Genomic DNA, 20,985 nt, shown 5'->3' on the forward strand with positions numbered 1-20,985 from the left:
CTCACGTGTCCTCATCACTTCCCTTACACCCAACAGAGAGGCAGCACAGAATTCGCCTCCCGCAGCACCTTGCCCTCTTCTTTCCAGTTTTCCTCGGGCCAAATCCTTCGGGAAGCACAGAGCCCCCAGCCCTGCCTAGAGCTGGGCTCCAGCCCCAACTTTCTGTACCTACAGCTCCCCCACTGGGACAGCTGGAACTGACCCATGACCAGCATGCTGCACCAAAGCCACTCTTAAGGAAAGTCCTCTTGGCACCACAGCTGGACAAGAGACAGCCAGTAGCAAGAGCTTCCCCTCTTGCTACAAGCTACCTAGCAGCCGTTTGGGCTGATGGACAGGTTTGTTCAAGGGTTCACGTGCAGAGCCATCCCCATTGCACAAGTCTAGGAAGATTTGGGCTATGCAGGCGGTGTCCTGCTCACTCACAGCGGATGCACCAACTCTTAAACACGCACAGAGCATAACACGACGTACATCCTGGTAGCACTGACGTTCCTAATGCTCCCCTGAGACAGTCCCCAACCACAGAACCATCTGCTCGTTTCCCTTGCTGCTTCCAAATGCTGCCATACAGCACACTGCTAGTCCTCAGCCTGACCTTGTAGCGTGTCAGTGTGCTCCAGAGGCTGAGCTCCACCAAGCTTTCAGTGACAAGACACCTGAGAAGTGCCAGAGCACATATACTGAGCGTTTTCTCACAATCTCCCACATATTGATGTCACACCCAGAAACACACACTTGATCAAGTTCTTCCAAAGCATAGCAAAGTAAAGGGTTACATGTATTTGTTTATGCACAGACCTACCATATTATCAACAGCTGTCTTTGAGACCTATTTAGCAGCAATGGCTCAGCTTCCTTCCAAAACACGTAGCTGTAGACTTAGGCAATAAGCTCTAACGTGTTTCCTCCCACACCAAAATAGCTTGTTCTGACATCCTCTGTTCCCTGGTGGTGCAGGTGAAGGACCAGGAGCAGAATTTAACCTGGAGACCTGGAAACCACAGCAGCTGCCCAGGGCAGCCTCCTTCTCCCAGATTAAAACTGCAGTTGGGCTTCATTAGCACTTGCAGCCCAGCTCAGCCTGGAGTTCAGATAGTTCATTGTGTGAAAACAAGCTTTGCAGCCAAAAACCTGCCAGACTACTGAAGCCAGTGGAGTAAGAGGACAAGCAGACATGATTCAGCCCAGAAGGTCATCTGCATCCTGGGCTGCATCAACAGAGGTGTGACCAGGAGGTCGAGGGAGGTGATTGTCTCCCTCTGCTCTACCCTCATGTGGCCCTACCTGGAGACCTGCATCCAGGTTTGAGAAGAGAAAGCTCCAGGGATACCTTATTGTAGCCTTTCAATACTTAAAGGGGTCTTATAAAAATGATGGAGAAGGACTCTTTACTCAGGTAGATAATGATAGGGCAAAGGGGTATGGTTTTAAACTAAAAGAAGATTGATTTAGATTAGACAGTAGGAGAAAATTCTTCACTGTAAAGGTAGCGAGGCACTGAACAGGCTGCCCAGAGAAGCTGTGGATGCCCCCTCCCAGGAGGTGCTCAAGGCCAGGCTGGACAGGCCCTTGTCCAACCTGATCTGGTGGGTGGCATCTCTGCCTGTGACAGAGGTGGGGAACTGGATGAGTTTTAAGTTCCCTTCCAACCCAAGCTATTCTATGATTAACAGTGAGTCACTGAGGCCCAAAGGGCTCTACAGCTTAGGGGAGATTTCCCCAAGTATTATAATTTAGTTGCTGATAAATCCCTAGGGATCGAGGCCCCCCTGGAGAGTGGCACACTTGGCTACATGCTCCCTAATAAGGCAATACATAAACCCTAGTGGCTGGTTAACTGCTTAACCCAGAAAACATGAAGTTTGAGCTAGCAGAAAGCACTTTTCTATACCTTATTTAAGTCTTATTAGGTGAATGGTTTAACCAGATAATCACAACATGACGTCTTTTCCTGTCCTGCCCTACCCTACCCTGGGTGTGCAGAGCCCTGCTAGGAAGGAAGAAGAGAGCCCCTTTCCTAGTGCTCAAGGCAGAGAGGCAAAACCACAAGTCATTCATGCAGCTTCTAAAGGCAGCTTCTGTAGGACCCTGCCTGCTCATGGGGCTTTTCTCCCCTTTCCCTTGAGGTCTGGCATCACTCTCCTTTCACCGCTCTCCCATGGATCACCATTAGGCACAGAGATTATTTGACATGAAGACCCAGACAGGCTGCCTGCCAGGAGCAATACCTACAAAGCCCCGCATTTCTCTGTGGTGGCACCACTCAGATGAACTGCCAAGGACAGACCAGCACTTGAGCAATTAGCAGTGGCAAATTAAAAGCTCAGCAAACCTCACACCTCTGGTCTCAGCCACTAACACCTTACTAAGTCCCCTCCTGAGTGTGCATCACATCAATTTCTAACCCACCAAACAGGATGAGATTCCCACAGCTTCAGAGTCTGAGTACTCAAAAATGTTTGAGTTCTACCTAAAACATCACAATCTTCAGGGTGGGGGGAAAAAAAAAAATGGGGAAGGAAAAAAAAAAAAAAACAAAACCCAAAAATATCTCCTCTCCCAAACCACCCTCATGTTCCCTAAGTACTTCCTAGATTTCTTGTTTGCAGAAACTTCTCCTCTTCCTGTCTCTCCGCTTACTAAAGGCGTGGGGATCGGTAACACCCAGACACACCTGACCGAGTGCTCTACTTACACCTCTCCATTGCACCCCCACCCCTTTCTGCATCTCCCACAGTTCGCTGCCAAAGTGGCTGCTCAGTCCCCGGAGGCTGGGCCGGGTCCTGTCCCCTTCAGCGAGGATGGTGGCAGCTGGTGTCCCTGCAGGGAAGTCAGCCTGTGCTGGCTGAGGATAGAAGATGAGGAAAGTCTGAACGCTTAAGCAGCCAACACAAGACCCCTTAGAACCTGCTTCCCTTGCTACAGCACTAATAGGGCCCTGAGGGCATTAGTGTGCTTTAATTGCCCTGAGCGACCTCACCTGGGACCTCCTCCCACCTCCTCTGAACATGGCCCCTGAGCTCTGCTTAAAGTCAGGCCTGAGCACCCAGTCATGGTGTGAGCAGCTGGGTTTGTCTTCGATTCTGCCTCCAGCTTTATTTCTTGGCTGGGCTTCAGACCTAGACTGTAGGTGACTTTCCTCCAGTCTTATATCCTCCGTGCACCTCTGGTGTAAGTTTCATCCTGTCTCTGTTCACATCTCCTGCTGCTCCCAAGTACTCTGGGATGGACCCAGAACTGGATTCATCATCTCATCTTGCTTAGGATTACCTATGGGTCCTGCCATCAGCACCCTGCTCTGGCCCAGCTCCCTGGACAGCGAGGGCACTGCCCAGGCTGCAGCAGCCCCACTCCCACTGCTCCCTACATGGTGAGATGTTTCTGACCATGCCTGGGGAGTTCCTCAGCATTTCCTTAAGGAGCAGCTGCGTTGGTGCTTCTTGTCCTTGCCAGTTCTTGTGAACTTGCTCTTTCTCAGCTCCTGGCTGGCAGTGGTACACTACAGGCTTGGGCTGGAGAAACTGCTAGTTTGGTGACCCCAGTGTCTTCTTGTGAGGCCATAGCTGAAAACAGTTCTCATCTGTCTGCTGGTGTGCAAGGTGGCTCTAAAACTTAATCCTGATACAAGAACCACAACCTGCTGCAAGGACAGGGATGATGGTGGCATCTGCCAGCAGCTAACCATGGGAGATGGAGCATGCCAAGGAGTCACAGCCCAGCTAAGATCCACAGGGATGCCAACACAAGGCATCCATCAGAAATAGAAAAGCCTGCTAAGTTGGTAACATCCAGCAACTGCTCAAATTCTCAGCAAATCTGCTTGGATTCTTGGGCTTGAGTTATTGGCCCTGCCACTTGGACAGCCCAGGTTTGTCAGACTGTTGAGCTTAAACACCACTTCTCATGCGTGATAGCTGGAGTACAAAAATAAGCACGTATTTCTGCTCAAAGCCAAATTGGTGGCTGCTGACTGGCTTTGGTGAGAGAATAATATGGGAAAGATGAAAAAGTGGTGGATGTGTTGGGGAAATGGCAGGTATTGTGCACTAATTTTAGAGAAGCATGACAAGGAGATGGGGCAAGAGCTAGCTAGGAGTTTGGAGTGGGATGGAGTATAAACTGTTATAGCTGGTTCATCCTTTGTGCATTGAAACAAGGTTTACTATGTTCTTAGTCTTCCATTTGAAAAAGAAAGAAAAAAAAAAAGACTAGAAACTGAGGCTACAATTAAATAAATAAATAAATAAAAAGAGTATTCCAAAGGACAAAATGTTTGCAGGTCACTGGAGACTGTTTAAAGAGTAAATGTGTGCCACCAAGCCCAAAAAGACTTGGAGAGGGAGGAGAACTGGGTTAAGGCAGTCATTAGATGCTAGAAAAAAGCCTTGAATAAACTGAATTTACATCCAAATGGGCAGGCAATATAAGGGACAACAAACTTGTTTGCAAACATCAGGGGGTGGGGAAGTGTGCTAGAAGGCTTTTAAGATCAAAGCATAAAATGAGTCTTCCAAGATAAGGCTATCAGAAGTAAGATACTGATATCTATAAGCATCACAAAAGAGCCTAAGAGCTTCCTACCCTGGGAGCTTTTGCCGCTGGGAACTCAGATTTGACTGAATCTGAGATGCAGGTAGAAGTTTCAAAACAGTAACGAGTGTGTGAATTAATCGGATTATGTCCCCATGTTCAAACAAAAACCCTGAAGGAGTAAAAGATGAAACAGCTGGAATAAGTCCTTACTCAGAACTGTTTCAGTTCTGGAGGACAGGAAAGTGGCCAATATGCCAACAAATTTTCAAAGGGTTCCCAGCGACATCTGTGGAACCATAGGATCAGTGCTTTCCTGTCCATACCAGTAGAGTAGGTAGAATTACAATAAAAAGGGAGTGGCAATGCTCAACTGTATAGGAAAACATAGCATTGTAGCAGCAGCATAGCAGATGTCGGCATGAGATCTTGGTGGAGGTGATCTTGTTCCGAGTTAAAACTCTTCTCTTCCACATCCACAGGCAGATACCAAGGAGGTGTCTTTGGTCTGGTCAGTGGCTGGGCACCAGGACACCTGTACCCACCTGCTTGTCTGGGGTTGCTCACTGTGACATGGAGGACAACACTGGCTTCCAAGTCCTCCTCACAGCTCCTGGGTGGGTATGACTTGTCTCTGAATGTACCTTTTTGTACTCTTTAGGTGCTGACATATTGACCTTTTTGTCTGTCCATCCAACCCCGCTTGTGTGAGCCATCAGGAATTACATCTCTCCTTATCGCACTGTCTTGTGATTCCTACCCTATCTTCCCTTCTTAAAGGTTTGAATTTTCATTTTAAGCTGTTGCCTCTTTCTGACTGTCCATTTCCTGATTGGAGGTCCTCAGTAGCTGCAGATAGATGTGCTGTGATGGTGACAACCTGCTAATCTCCACGCCATTGACCTCTGCCACTCTCACAGCCCTCCTGCTGCTCGTTTCTTTTGCTGTTCCGATGGCTGTTTGCTCTCTCTCCAGACAAGTCTTCACTTTCCAACCACGATTCCCTACAACTGAAGAAAGGTCTCTGTGGGTTCAGCAAAGACAAGAGCTGCCTTGCAATTCCAGTAGCATTTACCAAAGGAAATGGTAAATGTGTTTCTCCAAACAAAGATCTATGGTTGATTATCTACATGGACAATTTCCACCATAGATTTACAGAAACCAGGCTGCTGTAGCAAAAAAAAAATTAAAAAAAAATAAACAAAACCAAAACCAACCAAACAAAAAAGCAGTCCTCAGCTTGATAAATAGCTGGTTTAAAGAGAAAAAAAGAAAGGCTGATTCGATCTGTTTCTCAATGAAAGGAAGAAGTCCCAGATATTCTTGTTGGAGCCTGTGCATGTCAACATTCATAGATTATTTAGAAAAGGGGTAAAAAGCAAGATGACAAAGCTGGCAAGTGGCACAGGTCTCAGGTCATGACAAAATGCTGGAGATGGTCCTCATAGTACCAATAACTGAGCAATAAAACAAATGATAAAATTCTATATAGATGAATAAAAACTCTTGTGTTTCCATATAGAGTAACGTGTACTGAACGAGTTGTTATGTTCAAAGAGATCAGCAAATTCATTAGATCATAAATATATCAGGTCAATTTTGAAGAACTCTGGAATGTAAGTTACTAGGGAGGTGTAGAAAGCAAAACAAAACAAAAATCCAAAATGCCATTGGAACTCCATGATGCAATCTATCTGTACGGAAGTCCTGGTCCATCCATCTGAAAAAGCTTCTCATCAGTGCTGCTCTCAGTCTGTCACTCTCTGCCTAGCCTGTATTTGTGCTCATTTCTCTTCAAAGGATATTTATGCAGCATTTCCCAGCACAGGAAAAGAAAGACTGAAGAGGAATTTGAAAAAAGCCCGCAAAATGGCTTTTTGTTGGTGATATAAGGACTGGTTATATTCATCTTAAAAAGTTAATGGAAAATATTACAGGCACAAAAAGTATAAATCAAGGGGTATTAAACATGAAGATATCATGTATAAGAACTATCGTTGCTGGAAATATTGAAAACACCAATGAAGTCTTGCATGTGATCATTACATCTTTGTATGCTTTTCTAGGCATCCGCTACCAGTTCCCCATTCTGATTTCCTTCTCCATGTTGGTCTCTGCGATAATGGGCTGGATGAATCTTAAGTGTTCCAGTGCTGACTACTTACACTTTCACATCTTGGTTTGGAAAGTCATCTCCCTCCCCACCTGCCAGAAGCGCTCTCCGAACTGCACCGTAACTGTTCTGTGCCTGCCACATCCACCAGAGTTGGGCTCTGCCAAATTCAGCCTTGGCATCTGCTCCCGCTGCCGACCGTGCCATTGGAAATCAGTCAACTTGTCCACTCTAATCCCATGTGTAGGAAACTCAGGATCACTTCCATGCTGTCCAACACGGTTTGAGAGGTGAGTCTGCACATCCCTAGTGATAGCTATCGACAGGTTAACTCATTTTCCACCATTTCTGCACATTTCCATCCCCAGCAGCTGACTGCTGGCTTGCTGGTGAGAAGCTGGATCTGACACACAGCTTCCAGGCAGCCTTTCACGCTAAATAACCTCCACAAGATGTGTGTCCTCAATTGGAAATGCCAGTGCTCTGATGGTTTGACCTCTGGTTGCAAAGTGACACCTTTGCATGTGGATAGTTCTTCTGTCCAAACATCCCAAGTCTCCAGATTAGGTTGATGTCAGCAGCTGGTCCGGTACCATCTTTCCTTCCCAACCTGCTTTGTCCAGTACTCTCTGCCACTTTCACTCTTTCAACCCAGTAACTCTTAAAAGACCTTTCACTGTCTCTTCCTTGAAAGTGATAATTTCAATTCACAGCCTAAATCTACGGTTTTCGTATTCCTATGCGTTAACACAGCAAGCAGTGTGTAACTTGCAATGCCTTCTGCCATTCGAAGCTGCCAAGAACTTTCACTCCTGGGCTGCAGCCAGTGTTCCAAGCTTCTGTTTCACAAAGCGACTCATAACAGATCACAGATGTTAACAGATGAACAGTGCAGAAAAACCTAATCCGTGCTACAGACGCTGTGACTAGATGAGGAGCAGTTCCAACAACGTGCAATGTTCCTGGCAGTTGACAGTCCCTTTGCTGCTGCTGGTGGCGCAACTTCCCCACACCAGCACAGCGAGGTCCGTCTCTCAGTTCTGTGATCCTCTCAACTTTGCATTGATGCTGTTCCAGGAAAAGACATCTTCTCTTCCACAGATGGCTTGGCAGTGTTCTTCCGAATTGCGTCACATTTTCCATTACTTGATCACAGGGAAACAGCCTATTCACTTCTTTTTCTACCAAACCCTATTGGCCATGTTTCTTCAAAACCTTGCAGTGAGGGCTCTTCAAATTTTCAGTATTTTATCAGTGTATATAGAAAATCCAGGCATAACTGAACACTTTGCCAGGGATAAGGAGGTTCTGGAAGAAAGGTGGTGTGCTGTAGGACTTCAAACACAAGAGTCCTTCCAGCAAAAGCAGAGGGGAAACAAACTCAGCTTCATTCATTTCTTTGTAGATCATTGGAAAACAAAGACTTTTGTCAGAAGACAGGAAAGATGAGAGATGTTTGTTGGAAGAGTATCACAACTGGTGAGCACAGCACCAGATGAGACATAAGGTTGCCTACCTTTCTTGTCTGATTGCTGTCCCATCGCAGTGGTCTGGCTGGGCTGGATGCTTCATAGCAGCCTGTATGGTGCTGCAATCTGGATTTGTGACCCACAGCGTTGATAATGCACCAGCGTTTTGGCTGTCACAGAACATGCTTGCACAGTACCAAGGCTTTCTCTTTTTTCACTCTGTGGGCAAGGTGGGAGCAGACAGAGCCAGGACAGCTGACCCAAAATGCCCAAAGGGATGTTCCATACCATATGATAGCATGCTCAGCAAATAAATGGAGGATGAAAGGAGGATTTTGAGTACATTTGTGATTATCATGTTTGCCTTCCCGAGCAACCATGTATGCTGAGGCCCTGTTTAGCCAGGAAGTTGCTAAATATCTGCCTGCTGATGACAGATGTTAAATTATTATTTTACTTTGCCTGTACATGCAGCTTTTGCTTCCCCTATTAAATTGTCTTTATCTCAATCCTTCCTTCACCTTCCTTCTTTTCTCCCCATGCTGCAGGAAAGGTGAGTGAGCAAGCAGCTGTGTGGATGCTTGGCTGTTGGTCAAGGCCAACCCACCACACCCATGTATGTGTGGGGAATATTCCCACTTTTCACCAAGAAAAAAATAATGAAAAAAAAAAAAAGAAAACAGAACCAACTGTCTCCTCATTACTGCTTACAACTCCCAGGCAGGCTTAGACAAACTTAAGACTTCAACTTGGACTTCTTCCAAGCTTTCTGGAAGAAGCATGGATGAGACAACAAACAGATCTCTTCCCCACTGTTGTCATTAACTGCTCAAAAACAATAAATAAATAAATCTCCCATAACTTAGCCTCTTTGCTTTGCACATTTACAAAAAAAAGTACATATGACCTGCTTGCTCTGTCTTATAGACTAAGTTATACAGGGATCAGTAATGTTCAGTACAGCCATACATGGACAAGAAAAAAAAGGGCAGGTTTTGTGGGCAGTACAGTTTATCATAATTAATCATAATGAATCAAGTTAATCATAGCTGCAGCAATGAAACCTAACTTTGAAGAACTGCAGGAGAACCTAACAAAATTAAGTGACATGAGAAAATTAAATGTGGCACAAAGGGACATCTTCTAGTAATGGGGCTTGGTAGTTCAGGTTCATGGTTGGACTTGAAAACACTGAAGGGATTTTCCAACTTATTGGAGTCTATGACACAGCCAAGAGAAAGTAGCAAAAGGCCTCCATCCAACACCTGACAAAACATGCTGGGGAAATATGCTACAAAGATCTATAAAAATCATGGTGGCAAAGACAGCCTGAGTGCTCATTCTCTCCTACAATGCAAAATTTAGGTAGCATCAAATGTAAGTAGCAGGAGACATGCAAATAAAGACTGATCAAGCTAATGGAAGAGACATTCATCGAGAATTATTAAAGATACATTAAAGATACCACTCACAGATAAAGAAATGTGCCTTTTTTGCTTCAATAAGTAATGATTCAATAGAAGTCTTTAAAAAAAAAAATCTCACCCCTTGAAAAAAAATAATCACAACTAATCTTCAACATTGCACTGCTGGCAAAAGCCTTATAAAGGCTTACAACAATAACAGTAAGAGACACATATCTATATAACTTTACTGGCATACTTCAGATGTTAGTACTGGTTCCATCTTCACATCTGTAAAGTATTTTTATTTGTTTTTTTATAAATATCAGTATTATTACTGCCTGAAGTCTAACCCCCAGACCACTTAAATAGCATTTATTAACCACTGACCATTGACCTTTTATGACAACTGACAGTTCTCAACGATTCACAAAAGTTGTCATGCATTATAAAATATTATGAAAACAAAAAATATTTACAACTGGGGTTTACAATTTGCATTCAGATTCTAAGAGAGAAGCCACAAATTTCCAATATGGGAAAGTTTATTCTCTAGGGCTAATACAGAAACCCCTTCAATTCAAAATATAGAGCATATACTAAAAATAATAAAAACACTTTTCTTCTGCATTCTTCGATATGTGTGCATGTCCCAGAAGCAGAATATGATATCCATGTCTTTTATTTCTGGTCTTTAACAGGAACCCTGTACTTTACTAAATATATATAGTAAATTTTTTAAAGAAATCTTAAAGGATCCTCTGTCTACCAGAAATATTCCTGTTCATTTAAACACTTTCTTCTTTAAATCACTGAAATGAAGATGAATATGGTCTAGATCACCACCTACAGTATTTCAGGTTTGCTGCATTTTTCTACGCATCTCTTCAAGTGCCGCTTCTCGTTCTCTTAAGAGCTGTTTAAGTCGTTTTATCTTTTCATCCCGGATTGTTTCATCCAAGTCTGGCGGAGTCAAAGGGAAAGCATCATCTCTGAAAGAACCTTCGAAAACTGAAGTATGATCTTCACAGGACACTAAAACTGGAATATGTGAGTCTATAACATCACTATTTTGAGAGCACGTCTCTTGCTCGGAGTCCCTCCCAACAGAGGATGTAACAACGTCTGTGGAAATACTTTGCTGCAGTAAGACTGGTGGAGGGGAAGCACTTCTGTTAAGCAGGATGGAACTTGGGCCAGTATCTTCTGAATTTGAACTTGTGGTTGATTTGACTGATGTTTTCCTTCTCTTTCCACTGTCTGACACCGATGAGGATTTTATTTTTCTTTTCTTAGATGAATCTTCCAGATCCACAATTATCTGTATAGTCAAGAAACACACAAAACATCCTTCTGTTAAGTTGAGCATCATTCTACCTTATTCACAGCTCATTAGGCACATATTACGCATATTGCTGTATGCTTCTTAGAATTACTGTATGGAAGATGTTTCTTTTAGCAATTTGAGCAAACATACTTCCATGTTCAGTAATGTTTTCTAGCAAAGATTCCTGGTTAACAACTCCAGAACGTTAACTTTCTTCCTCACCCAATAGTCCACTTCTGCCCTTCCTGTGCTTGCCTATCATTTCATGCTATCACCTCTTTAACTCTAGACTAAACCAAATATTTTGAATCTAACTTGGTGGAAAAATGCAAAACATTCTTCAGGCTGACATTTCCAGAAAGCTTAAATGTTAGAGATGAAGTCCATTACAAAACCACATTCCTCTCAACTACCTGGCTATTTAAATTTTGATGTACCTTACTATGAGCAGGCAGTAGATCTGCCTAAAGCTGGGCTCTCAACATAGAATTATTAAAATCTGAGAAAGCTTTTGACTGGGTAGAGTAGAATCATACAAAAGAAAGTTTAGAACACTAAAGCTGAACAGGACTACTTTGGATGGCTAAAATCAATTTCATGCGTTAAGATAGAAGTTCTTACATTAAGGTCAACCTTTCCAGAAGCACTCAAGAACATCCATAGCCAACGACAAAGGGCTAAGTTTATAAAGACATTCACAGCTGTAATGACCAGACAGGTACATGAGTCAATTTTTTTTTCAATAACACTGCGTGCGACCAAGTGGATGCTTTTCTTTGGAAGTCACACATTTTGTCACGTGAATGTCTGAAGTGCCTTGAAATAATAGTACTTGCCCGATTTTGAATTCGCAGGTAAAGCTTCCCAAGAAATCATTCCTCTATTATTCTGCATGTATTCACTGCACTACTGGATATACATAACCGTTTGCAGAAGGCTAAATATAAATCAGAATCACAGAATCACAGAGTTCCTATTCCAATAAAGGCTATCCTTTTGACAGTTCATCCACCACTAGAGGGTGCTTCAAAGCATTTGTTCTTTTTATTTCCTCCAGCTGAACACAGAAATGAGGATTAAAAAAAAAAAAAAAAAAAAAAAAAAGGAGCACTCGAGTCATACTGAAGTCATACAGCTCTATAGCAGCACAAAACTAAGTTCTAGGAACAATTCTCACAGGGACTGTAACAATTACTGGCTTCCCCCGATGAATCCCAAGGTGGGAGGGTCCAAACAAAAATCATAGCCCTGTACTGATCATACACATGCTGCTTTCTGAATGTGTTTGCAGTACACATACTTTAGTGCCAAAAACATTCAAGATACCTTTTCCTCTGTAACGCATTCCTGATGTTGATTTGTTATTGTCACATCTAATGATGATGAAACGCAAGAGTCATTTCTCGTTTTCAAGTTGTTACTGGAACACACCCTTTCATCTGATTTCTCACTGGAGGTTATCAATGGTATTCTCTTAAGGTAGACTCTCTCCTCCTTGGTGAGACCAAATTTTCTCCTTAATTCCAAGTATTGTTTCCAATGTGGCTTCTCTTGGTGTTTGATTTGATTAACTTTTCCCTGTGAATCCATCTTTTCATGCTGGACCTGAAATACAGAAACAGGGTGGGAACCATGAATCTCTCTCCCTCTCCTTCCATGTATACAGAAGCCTTAGTTTACTAGAAACACTGGGAAAATAACAATTTTTCACAAGAGTTGCATTTAACATGTGTAAGCCAATTTTGAGGAATTATGACATATTATCATAGGTCTAACATTATTTGAGTTACCTAAAACACCAAGCGTCTTGTAAAACATCCAGACAATGCAAAGTCCAACTAGTACGCCATATAAAGTAACCTACACTAAAGCTTAGAAGTAACAAAGGAAGATGATGAAAGATCAGACGGTGTTCTTTACAGGGTCACTTTCAGGCTGTTGAAAACACTCCACTTTGATAATACCAACAAAGCACTATTAACCAGCCTTCCTACCTAATCTCACTGTAACCTGAACTGTTCCTCAACTGCAAGGCCAAGGTGACATCACTATGTCTGGCACCCATAGCCTTGCAAATTTATGGACTATAAACAACTAAGGCAAATGAGAATGCTACCACTTGGCATCACACAGCACTCAAGAAAAAATGTTTATCTGAACAGTTTTGTCAGGTTAGGAACAATCAAAAAAGAGGCCCTACTGCAACGATTAAATGCCTCAAATGTGCATAAATATGCTTAGCTGACATTCCTCTTCGGCCTGGTCAACATAAGCAAATACATACTTGCTTCAGACCAATTTTTCACCTGCAGACAAATTCATTCTGTCCTCCTGGGCAACCGAAAGCTTGACTTGCAATCCTTCATGGGCATAGAGTTTGTGCAATTTTCAGCTAAGTTCTCTCTTCGATATTTCCTACATTACAATTTTAGAAGAACATGTAGACAGCCTGAAGGGGGAAAGCACCGTTGCCATTAAAGCTCCCGAGAGTTCCATCTGCCTGACATCAGCCATGACACAAAGGAAGAAAACCCCTCTACACCACAGCATGAACAGAAGGGAACGCAGCTCCCGCCTTAGGCTCTCTCAGACAGCAGAAACTGGAGCTGTAATGCCTTCGTCCTAACATGACAATCCCTGCTTGTCCGCCTTGTTCTCCTCTCACGTAGCTCTAAGCTTCTCTACTTGACATCACTCCTACAGCACGGTCAACTGCTGGGAAAACACAGCATCAGTGTTTGAGAGCAGAGAGCTACCAGATGAACAGCTTTCCTGTACTTTCCACTTGCTGTACATAACTTTTATTTCTTCACAAGATAAATTGTCTTCTCCTTGCCCTTTTCTTTATGCCTTTTCTCACTTGCACTCACTCCAGTGCAATTTTGCAGGGAAAACAAAACAAAAAAGTATTTTCCATTTTTGAACCAACGAACTACACTTTCAGACCAGCATTTCTGGTGACCAGAACGGTCACAACAATCTGTGAACTTACTATCAGCTATTTTATTCCAACAGAACCAGGAGCATATAATAATTTAGCAGACACTGAGATTGGCATGTTTATTGGAGAGAGTTACCTTTTGCCAGTCTTCACTGAAAGCACACTCTTGTTTAGACTGAGGTAAAACAGCACTTGCTGCTCTGGGGGAATGAATCATTTCTTTGCCACCTTCGCATATATTTTCCTGTGTCCCTACTGCTGTAATAGGGGTCGCTCCACTTGAAATGCTCATGGTCAGGGGCAAACTCTTCCCCTGGATTACAGCAGAACTGTGCTCCTTAACACTTGGTGTCACCAGAGCTGCAGGTGCGGATTTTAAGTCACTTCTTAAACCAGCTGATGGAGAAACTTTTGCGTTTGCACACATTTTTGGATCTTTCTGAGACAGCACCATTCCTTTGCTCTTTGACAATACCAGATTCACCACTTTATTGGTTATTTTAGTGACTTCAGTAGAAGCAATTAGCTTGGATGTCTCCTTTTTATGTGAAGCATCAGAAGAGGAAGATGCTTGTTTGTCAACGTGGGCTGACAGAACATCAGAACCTCTTTTGGTCAACAAATAGACTTTCCCACTGTACATGACCAGAGCATTATCTTTAAAAGGTGTGATTTTTGTTTGGCTTCCACCGGGACCACTAGAACAGAGTGGTAAAATATTCGCAGAGTTAACTTCGACATTCTTCATATCTGACAAAGTTTTCAAGATCTTAGAAGCCACGTTATTTGATGACTTCACGGGAATAAGGCAAGGCGATGATAACTGCGGACTTTCTTGCACAATCCATTTCATTGGTGTTTGCTGGCACTTCTGATCATCAGATGTTACTGTCTCAGGAGAAGAAGAGTTTGCCATTTGTGTAGCTGTCATTATTAATGTTTTTGAAACGTCTGTGGTGGCTTTGGGGCAAATGGTTTGCAACCGCTTGGGAAGTACTGTTTTCACCGCGTTCACAGGTGACACGTAAATAACAGTTGGCATTTTTGTACTGTCAGCTCCTCCAGACACATTTGTTGCTGCAGCTGCAAGTATTTTTTGCTGTATTGCAGGTGGTAAAAAAGAAGCTGGGACAGATTTCACTTCTGCATCAGCTGGTATCTGGAGGTGGTGGTCAGAGGGTAGTACTGGAGACTTCATAGTAGCGGGAAGATTCTTTGTGTTTACCAACATGTACGCAGAGTTACTCTGGTTAGATGAACTTGTTACAGCAATGTTCTGCAAAGACAGTCTATCAACTGAAACACAACTGCTCTGGATGTTAGCAGCTGATTTTGCAGTTAAGCTTTCTGTTTCAGAACCTGCTCTAACGCTTTCCTGTTTGTCTAATGTCCTTGTAAGAATTATCTTTCCAGGATTAGGAGACTGAAAAACAGGTATCTTAACAGATGAAGGTGCAGTAGTATTGGCAAGCTGTGTCTTAAAAGTAAGATGAACCGGACTAGAAATATTCCCTTTAGGATTATTTGACATGGCTGAAGACTGAACTATTGGCACAAAGTTTCCAGAAGATTTAGAAATTGGAAGTAATTTCAGAAGGTTTTTTCCATCTGGTCCCGTCGTCTGAACTACTCGGTACATACAGCCTGCAATGCTTAACAAAACAAAGAAAAGAGACAAGAAAAAGAAAAAAGAAAGAAAGTGTAAGTGAACACAGCACAGATATTTTAATTAATGTGCATCAGTGAATTGTACACCCAACGCTGCTATGCCTTAGAAACAGATTAACTACTGAAAAATTCCAGACCTAATCTTCAGGAACTTCAGGGCAAAAATAACTCTGATCTACTTACTGTACATTTTGGGTTAGCATTTCAGAGTACCACAGACTGTCTAAAAACAACACCCAACTATTACACATCAGAAAGGCAAGAAACAGCATCCTTTTCAGACTGAAAAAATATATACTTAGAAGACCCAAGAAAACACCTGAAATATTCTCTTCTGCTTAGAGAGCCCTTCCTTTTCCTTCTAAATGGAAGAAACATAATTGACAAATTTCACAGAGGACCCGTATTTTTTGCCACCTGCTGCTTTTAATACCCCTACTTAGCACTAAGAAGTATGAATTTCAGGAAAGCTTTGGGAAAATATAGGCAGATTAATTGCATGGCAAGGTGGAAACAGAAATTACCTTTGACACATACACAAGAAAAAAAATAAGATGCAGAATACATTCCGTTGGTGGAACAGGACGAACAGTGACCAAGCCATTTGCCTACATCTCACCTGCTCGCTCATTCTTTAGACAGATACAGACTACAAAGGTGGTCATCTCCAAGGAGAGAACAAAATTAAATGTGGTCAAGGAACGTACAGAAGCTCTGTGCGATTGATGAAAACAGAACTCATCAATCTGGGAAGAAAAGGGCCTCAAGAACTAGAAAGAATACACGGAGTCCGAACCAGGGAAATCTGAAGAGCAGATGCAGTTGCAAAGACAGAAATTCTGAACAGCAGACAGACAGAGAGAACCTTGTCCATCCAAAAGTCAGCTCTGACTGCTTCAAACGCCAAGATAGGAATGACAAAAGATTTAGGTCCGTTCCAGGACGGAGAGGTTCTTCCCCACTTGGAGCGAGTTTGCCTGAAGGCAGGCATCTTCCCAAAGACCTCCTGGACTCAGCAGAACCTGAAGCCCCGCAGAGGCGACATGGCAGGCTGAGACACACGAACAAACCAGGATCCCTCCCTAGATGAAGCAGGATTCATGGTCTTGACATCAGATCCAGAATGATTAAAAGGCAGAGCTGCCAGCATCACTTTTGGTCACCAAAAGCACTCTAGCTCTGTCCTATTGACTTTCTACATGGATAAATCCATTGCGAACATGGCCGTGAGGGTGCTTCCCAGTGCTGGGTTCTGTTTACTGTCAAGTAGCATGGGGAACACCGGCAGCTTTTCTGGCAGCAAAGCGATAGTTTGGGCCTCCAGCTCAGCTCGGAACAGAGCGATTCGGATACCGTTCACGCATCCAACCGTTGCATCTGCTCAAGAAGTCAGCCAAGACATTGTCTTTTTCCAACAAGTAAGAAGCCACAAGGATGCTCTTCACGCCCCGAGCAGGACAGTTCCTGGCACAGTCTGAGGTTGCGTTCTCCTTGACAGCTGATATAAAAACTATGCTACTGCTTGTCTAAAGGCTGTAGACACGCATGACTTTCCTTGCTGTAACCGTAAAATTAACTCCCACGTCCAATGCTTGGGTACAGTGCCTCATTCCTAAGCATATGATGTGAAAAATAAGAGGCTTATGTGATTTGTCAGTGCAATGGGCAGGAAATTCTGCGATACGTTTTAAAAATAATCGCGTGCTGGAAAGGACAACATGGGCAACACACTACGTGGTTCTGGATGGATGCTGCTGTCTGAGGTTTTAGTGGTAAAATGGAGTTGGATGCTTTGGAATCTGAAAGGACAGCTGAGAAAAACTAGCACTGAAGAGAAATGAAGCTTTTTTTTTTTTTATCTTCACACGCTATGCAAAAAGAGCAGGAAACCCCCAAATAACTGTTTTCTAGAAAACAGCATTTGTTTGCCTGAAACAAGCAGCAGGTATTTACAGGACTGCAGAAATAGAAAAAGGTAAAATACAGATAAGAAAGAAGGAAGGGAACCATTCAGATGAGATACTAAGAAGTCTTTCACACGTATTTACTCCAGTATCTATGAACAGGAAGGGAAGACGTCACTGCCAATGACTTCAGACACTGTTGTCTGGAGGGGACTACAACACTTTCCCCATTTCAGATGCAAGTTGAAAATTCTTCATGGTATTTATCTCACTTCACTAAAGACTCTTCCAGGAGAAACAAAGAAATAGCCAGGACTGACACTTTGTATATTACCAGAACAAAGCATTTCCAGCTTGTTTGTATACATGGTTGGGTAACGAAGACGAGATCTAGAACCTACTTGTCTGCTTTCTGTAGCCCTTTTTTTTCAGAAGAATATGTTTTGAGATTTCCTTAAGCAGAATGAAAAATCCACTAGTTTCCCCCTTTAAGGATGTCAGATTAATTTAGTTAAGGAAATGGGTAAATTTTCCTTAAATTATATAAATACAGGAAATGTACTGAATTGTAGTTGGGGAGTCTTTTCCATAATAGCTGAAGTAGAACTTTCTTCCTCCATTTTGTCCTCCTCCGCTTCCCTACTCTTCACAAATATAGAACTTCCCAAAACTCCCACATTAACGCTTAGAAATACTTCTGTTCTTGCACATCATCAGATTTTAGTTCGGCCCAAGGCCTGAACGTTAAGGCAGACCCCTGAACAGTATTTCAGGACAATGAACTAGAAGAAATAATAGTGGTGGATGGTAATCTTCTCTCCACAGAAACTTTGTTTCAGAAAAATCAAAACAGAAAACTCAAAACAGAAATTTAGGTAGCCATCTTTCCTTTAAAAAAAAAAAAAAATCTGTGATATTCAGAGAAAACTGATGTCTACATGCCATTTTTCTTGAACAAAACCAGTCATTATTTCCTTGCATAGACAGTCTGCATAGCGATACCAAAAGCTTCCTACTCAACTAGTAGCGTGGCGTTAAGCAACCTACAAAACAGAGACAGCAGAAGGAAGCAGGAAGTTGTTGGTTTTTAAATTACTATTTTTCCATTAAGCTAGAAAAACAAAAAGAATTCCCCACATCCTTCCTCTGTTGAAACAGAATTCTTGTTGTATTCACTCACACAATCAGCCACATCAATCTGACGTCCAAGACTGCCTCAAGTTCTCATCCCATATTGTTTGTTACTCTTACTAAGCACCAGACTCAAAGAACAAGACGACGATGATTCGTCTTTTGTCCCTGATTTTTGCCATACCAATACACCCTTAGCACATTTTCAGTGAATAAAACCATTTGCTGAATCCACTGTAGCCACTAGGGCAACAAAAATCATGATCTTGCCACCTAAAAAATATATTGGTGGAGATAAAAAGAAAGATTTGCTCAAGCTTCAGTTCCACTTCAGAGTTGTTGGAAGAAACATTCTCTTTCAACTCCAGTCAGCTACTTTCCAGATTGCATTTACTCCCAGATAATGCTTTAAAGACAGCTTTCACCTCCTCTGAACATCAATAAATCAACCAGGGACCACAAGCACTACAAATGCCAGAGAACCAACTTCATTTATTTTAATGGGTACAGCCAAATCCTGGAAGCGGCAAAATAACATTGAATTGGAAGCATGCACCTAGAGACAAGATAAAATGAAGTGACCATAGACTGCGTTTTACGTAGCTGTATCTTTTGTCTACGTGCTACTTGAATACGTTAATAAAGTAATTTTGTTATTATCTGAGCAAAATCTAGAAATCGATGCTGAGTTTGCACACAACGCCAGGAATCCCATCCAGAATTTAGGCACAAGCCGTTGCTAAAGGCATGGGGGTTTCCTGTAATCCAGCAGCTCTCAGTAATGGCTGAAGGAACATTTTACGCTTGGCACAAAAACGCTTCCACTCCCTGCAGAATATTCCCTATAGTAGGAATAATTACTGCAGGGCATGCTAATGGCCGGGGAGCAGACCGCAGGCTGTGAAGCGCCACTCTGCCCATCAGTGACCACTGCCCTCCAGCCACAAACGCCCGGCAGCGCCACAGGGAACGCAGCCAACGCGCCCACCCCATGGCCGCAGCCTCTGAGGAGCCCAGCGGGAACACCTCGCCGCACCGACACCTCCAGAGAGGCCACGCGATGTGCGGGGAGCTCAACCACAGCTGGAGCCCGTGGCGTAGAAGCGTGGCTGCACCTCCCGGTTCCCTCAGCACGGCCGGACAGCCGCGTGCTGTTACGGGCTGGGAGCGTGGCAGGAGGAGGACGACCTTCAGCCTCCAACACTCAGCGTCGGCCCGCTGTCCGCCGCAGCACTGCCTCACGGGAGGGCGTCGAGCGGGGCGGGCGGAGGCGTGAAGACTTGTGCAGGGCGGCGGCGGCCCCGCTCCCGTCCTCAGCACCCCGCTGCCCCGCTCCTGGAGTCACAACCGGCGCCGCTCCCGTCCCCAACGCCCCGGTTCCCCGCTCCCAGCCTCGCCGCCCCAGCATCGTGCTCGCGGCCTCGACGCCCCGCTGCCCGCTCCCGGCCCCGCCGCTCCTTCCGGCGGCCTCCCCCCCCCCCTCCCCGCACCGCCGCCTCGCCCCCCACCGGGCCGGGCCCCTCAGGGGGCGGCTGGAGGGCGGCGGGACCGTACCTGCCGGGTCGCTCCCTGCTCGGCCGGGCCCTGCCGAGCCGCCCGGGAACACGGCGGCGGCGGCTGCGGCAGCGCTGCGCTGCCCGCCCCCCTCCGCCCTCCGCCAGGAGGGGGCGAGCGCCGGGCCGGCCCGCGCCGCTCCGCCCGGGCCCGGTACTCACAACTGCGCGGCGCTGCCCGGCCGCTCCTCTCGGCTCCGCGGGGCCCCCAGCGGGCGGCGGGACATGGCGGCGGCGGCGGACAACGCTCGGCGGCGGCGGCGGAGCGGAGGGAGGCAGGGGCGGGCCGAGGCGCCGTGTGCGTCACTTCCGGCCGCCCCGCCTACCGCAACCACCACCGGCACGGCCGCCGCCCGGCGGCCATTTCCGTCCGCCGCCGCTTCCGGCAGAGAGCGGAAGTGGAGCCTGGCGCCGCCCGGCGGCCGCTAAGGGTACGGCGGGAGGTGGCGGCGCTTCCGGCGGTCGCCGGAAGTAGATGGAAGCGAGGAAGGCGCGCTTCCGGCGGCTGGGATTTAGGCGGGAAGCGGCTCCCGGCAGCCCTGGGACGGGGCCGCGGGGGTGGGGGGGGCTGGGGGCGCCTCACGGAGCTCCCGGCACCGAGCCCTGGCGGGGCAGGGAGGCCTCGCCCTAGGCCAGGCTGCCCACAGCCCCGGCCAGCCCGGCCTCGAGCACCGCCAGGGATGGGGCAGCTGCAGCCGCAGCCTCGCTGGGCAACCTGTGTTGTGCCTCACCACGCTCTGACTAAAGAATTTCCACCTAATGTCTAATTTGAGTCTCCCCTCTTTGCGTTTAAGACCATTTCCGCTTCTCCTGTCATTATCTACCCAAGTAAAGAGCCCCTCTCCACCCCTTCATAAGCCCCCATTAAGCGTTGCAGGACCCCAGTGCGCTCTCCCCAGAGCCTTCAGGCTGAACGACCCCAGCTCTCTCACAGGACATCTCC

At 45.1% G+C, this 20,985-nt stretch overlaps 1 protein-coding gene across 2 annotated transcripts; it reads right to left on the minus strand.

Moving 5' to 3' along the window:
- Positions 1-9,802: 9,802 nt before the first annotated feature.
- On the minus strand, positions 9,803-20,387 carry LRIF1 (ligand dependent nuclear receptor interacting factor 1). 2 transcript variants are annotated; one of them, XM_084498040.1, is made up of 4 exons: positions 20,205-20,387; positions 13,923-15,438; positions 12,172-12,450; positions 9,803-10,839 (listed from the first exon to the last, which is right to left on the minus strand). In XM_084498040.1, exons 1-4 carry the CDS (start codon positions 20,267-20,269, stop codon positions 10,375-10,377), a joined length of 2,325 nt encoding a protein of 774 aa, XP_084354166.1. In that variant the 5' UTR covers positions 20,270-20,387; the 3' UTR covers positions 9,803-10,374. The 2 variants fall into 2 exon arrangements, with proteins under 2 accessions (XP_084354166.1, XP_084354167.1); XM_084498041.1 differs by having other exon boundaries at positions 20,044-20,345.
- Between the last annotated feature and the right edge of the window lie 598 nt (positions 20,388-20,985).

Source organism: Aythya ferina, assembly GCF_964211825.1.
Source record: "Aythya ferina genome assembly, chromosome: 25".
In the NCBI taxonomy this organism is placed as follows: Eukaryota; Metazoa; Chordata; class Aves; order Anseriformes; family Anatidae; genus Aythya; species Aythya ferina.

Bases quoted from the DNA above. Each gene is read 5' to 3' on its own strand.
- LRIF1 (XM_084498040.1), bottom strand. From the start codon at position 20,269: ATGTCCCGCCGCCCGCTGGGGGCCCCGCGGAGCCGAGAGGAGCGGCCG. The intron at 15,439-20,204 runs GTGAGTACCGGG...TGTTTTGTTAAG, and splicing joins CCGGGCAGCGCCGCGCAGTT to CATTGCAGGCTGTATGTACC. The intron at 10,840-12,171 runs GTATCTTGAATG...TTGACTATACAG, and splicing joins AATGCGTTACAGAGGAAAAG to ATAATTGTGGATCTGGAAGA.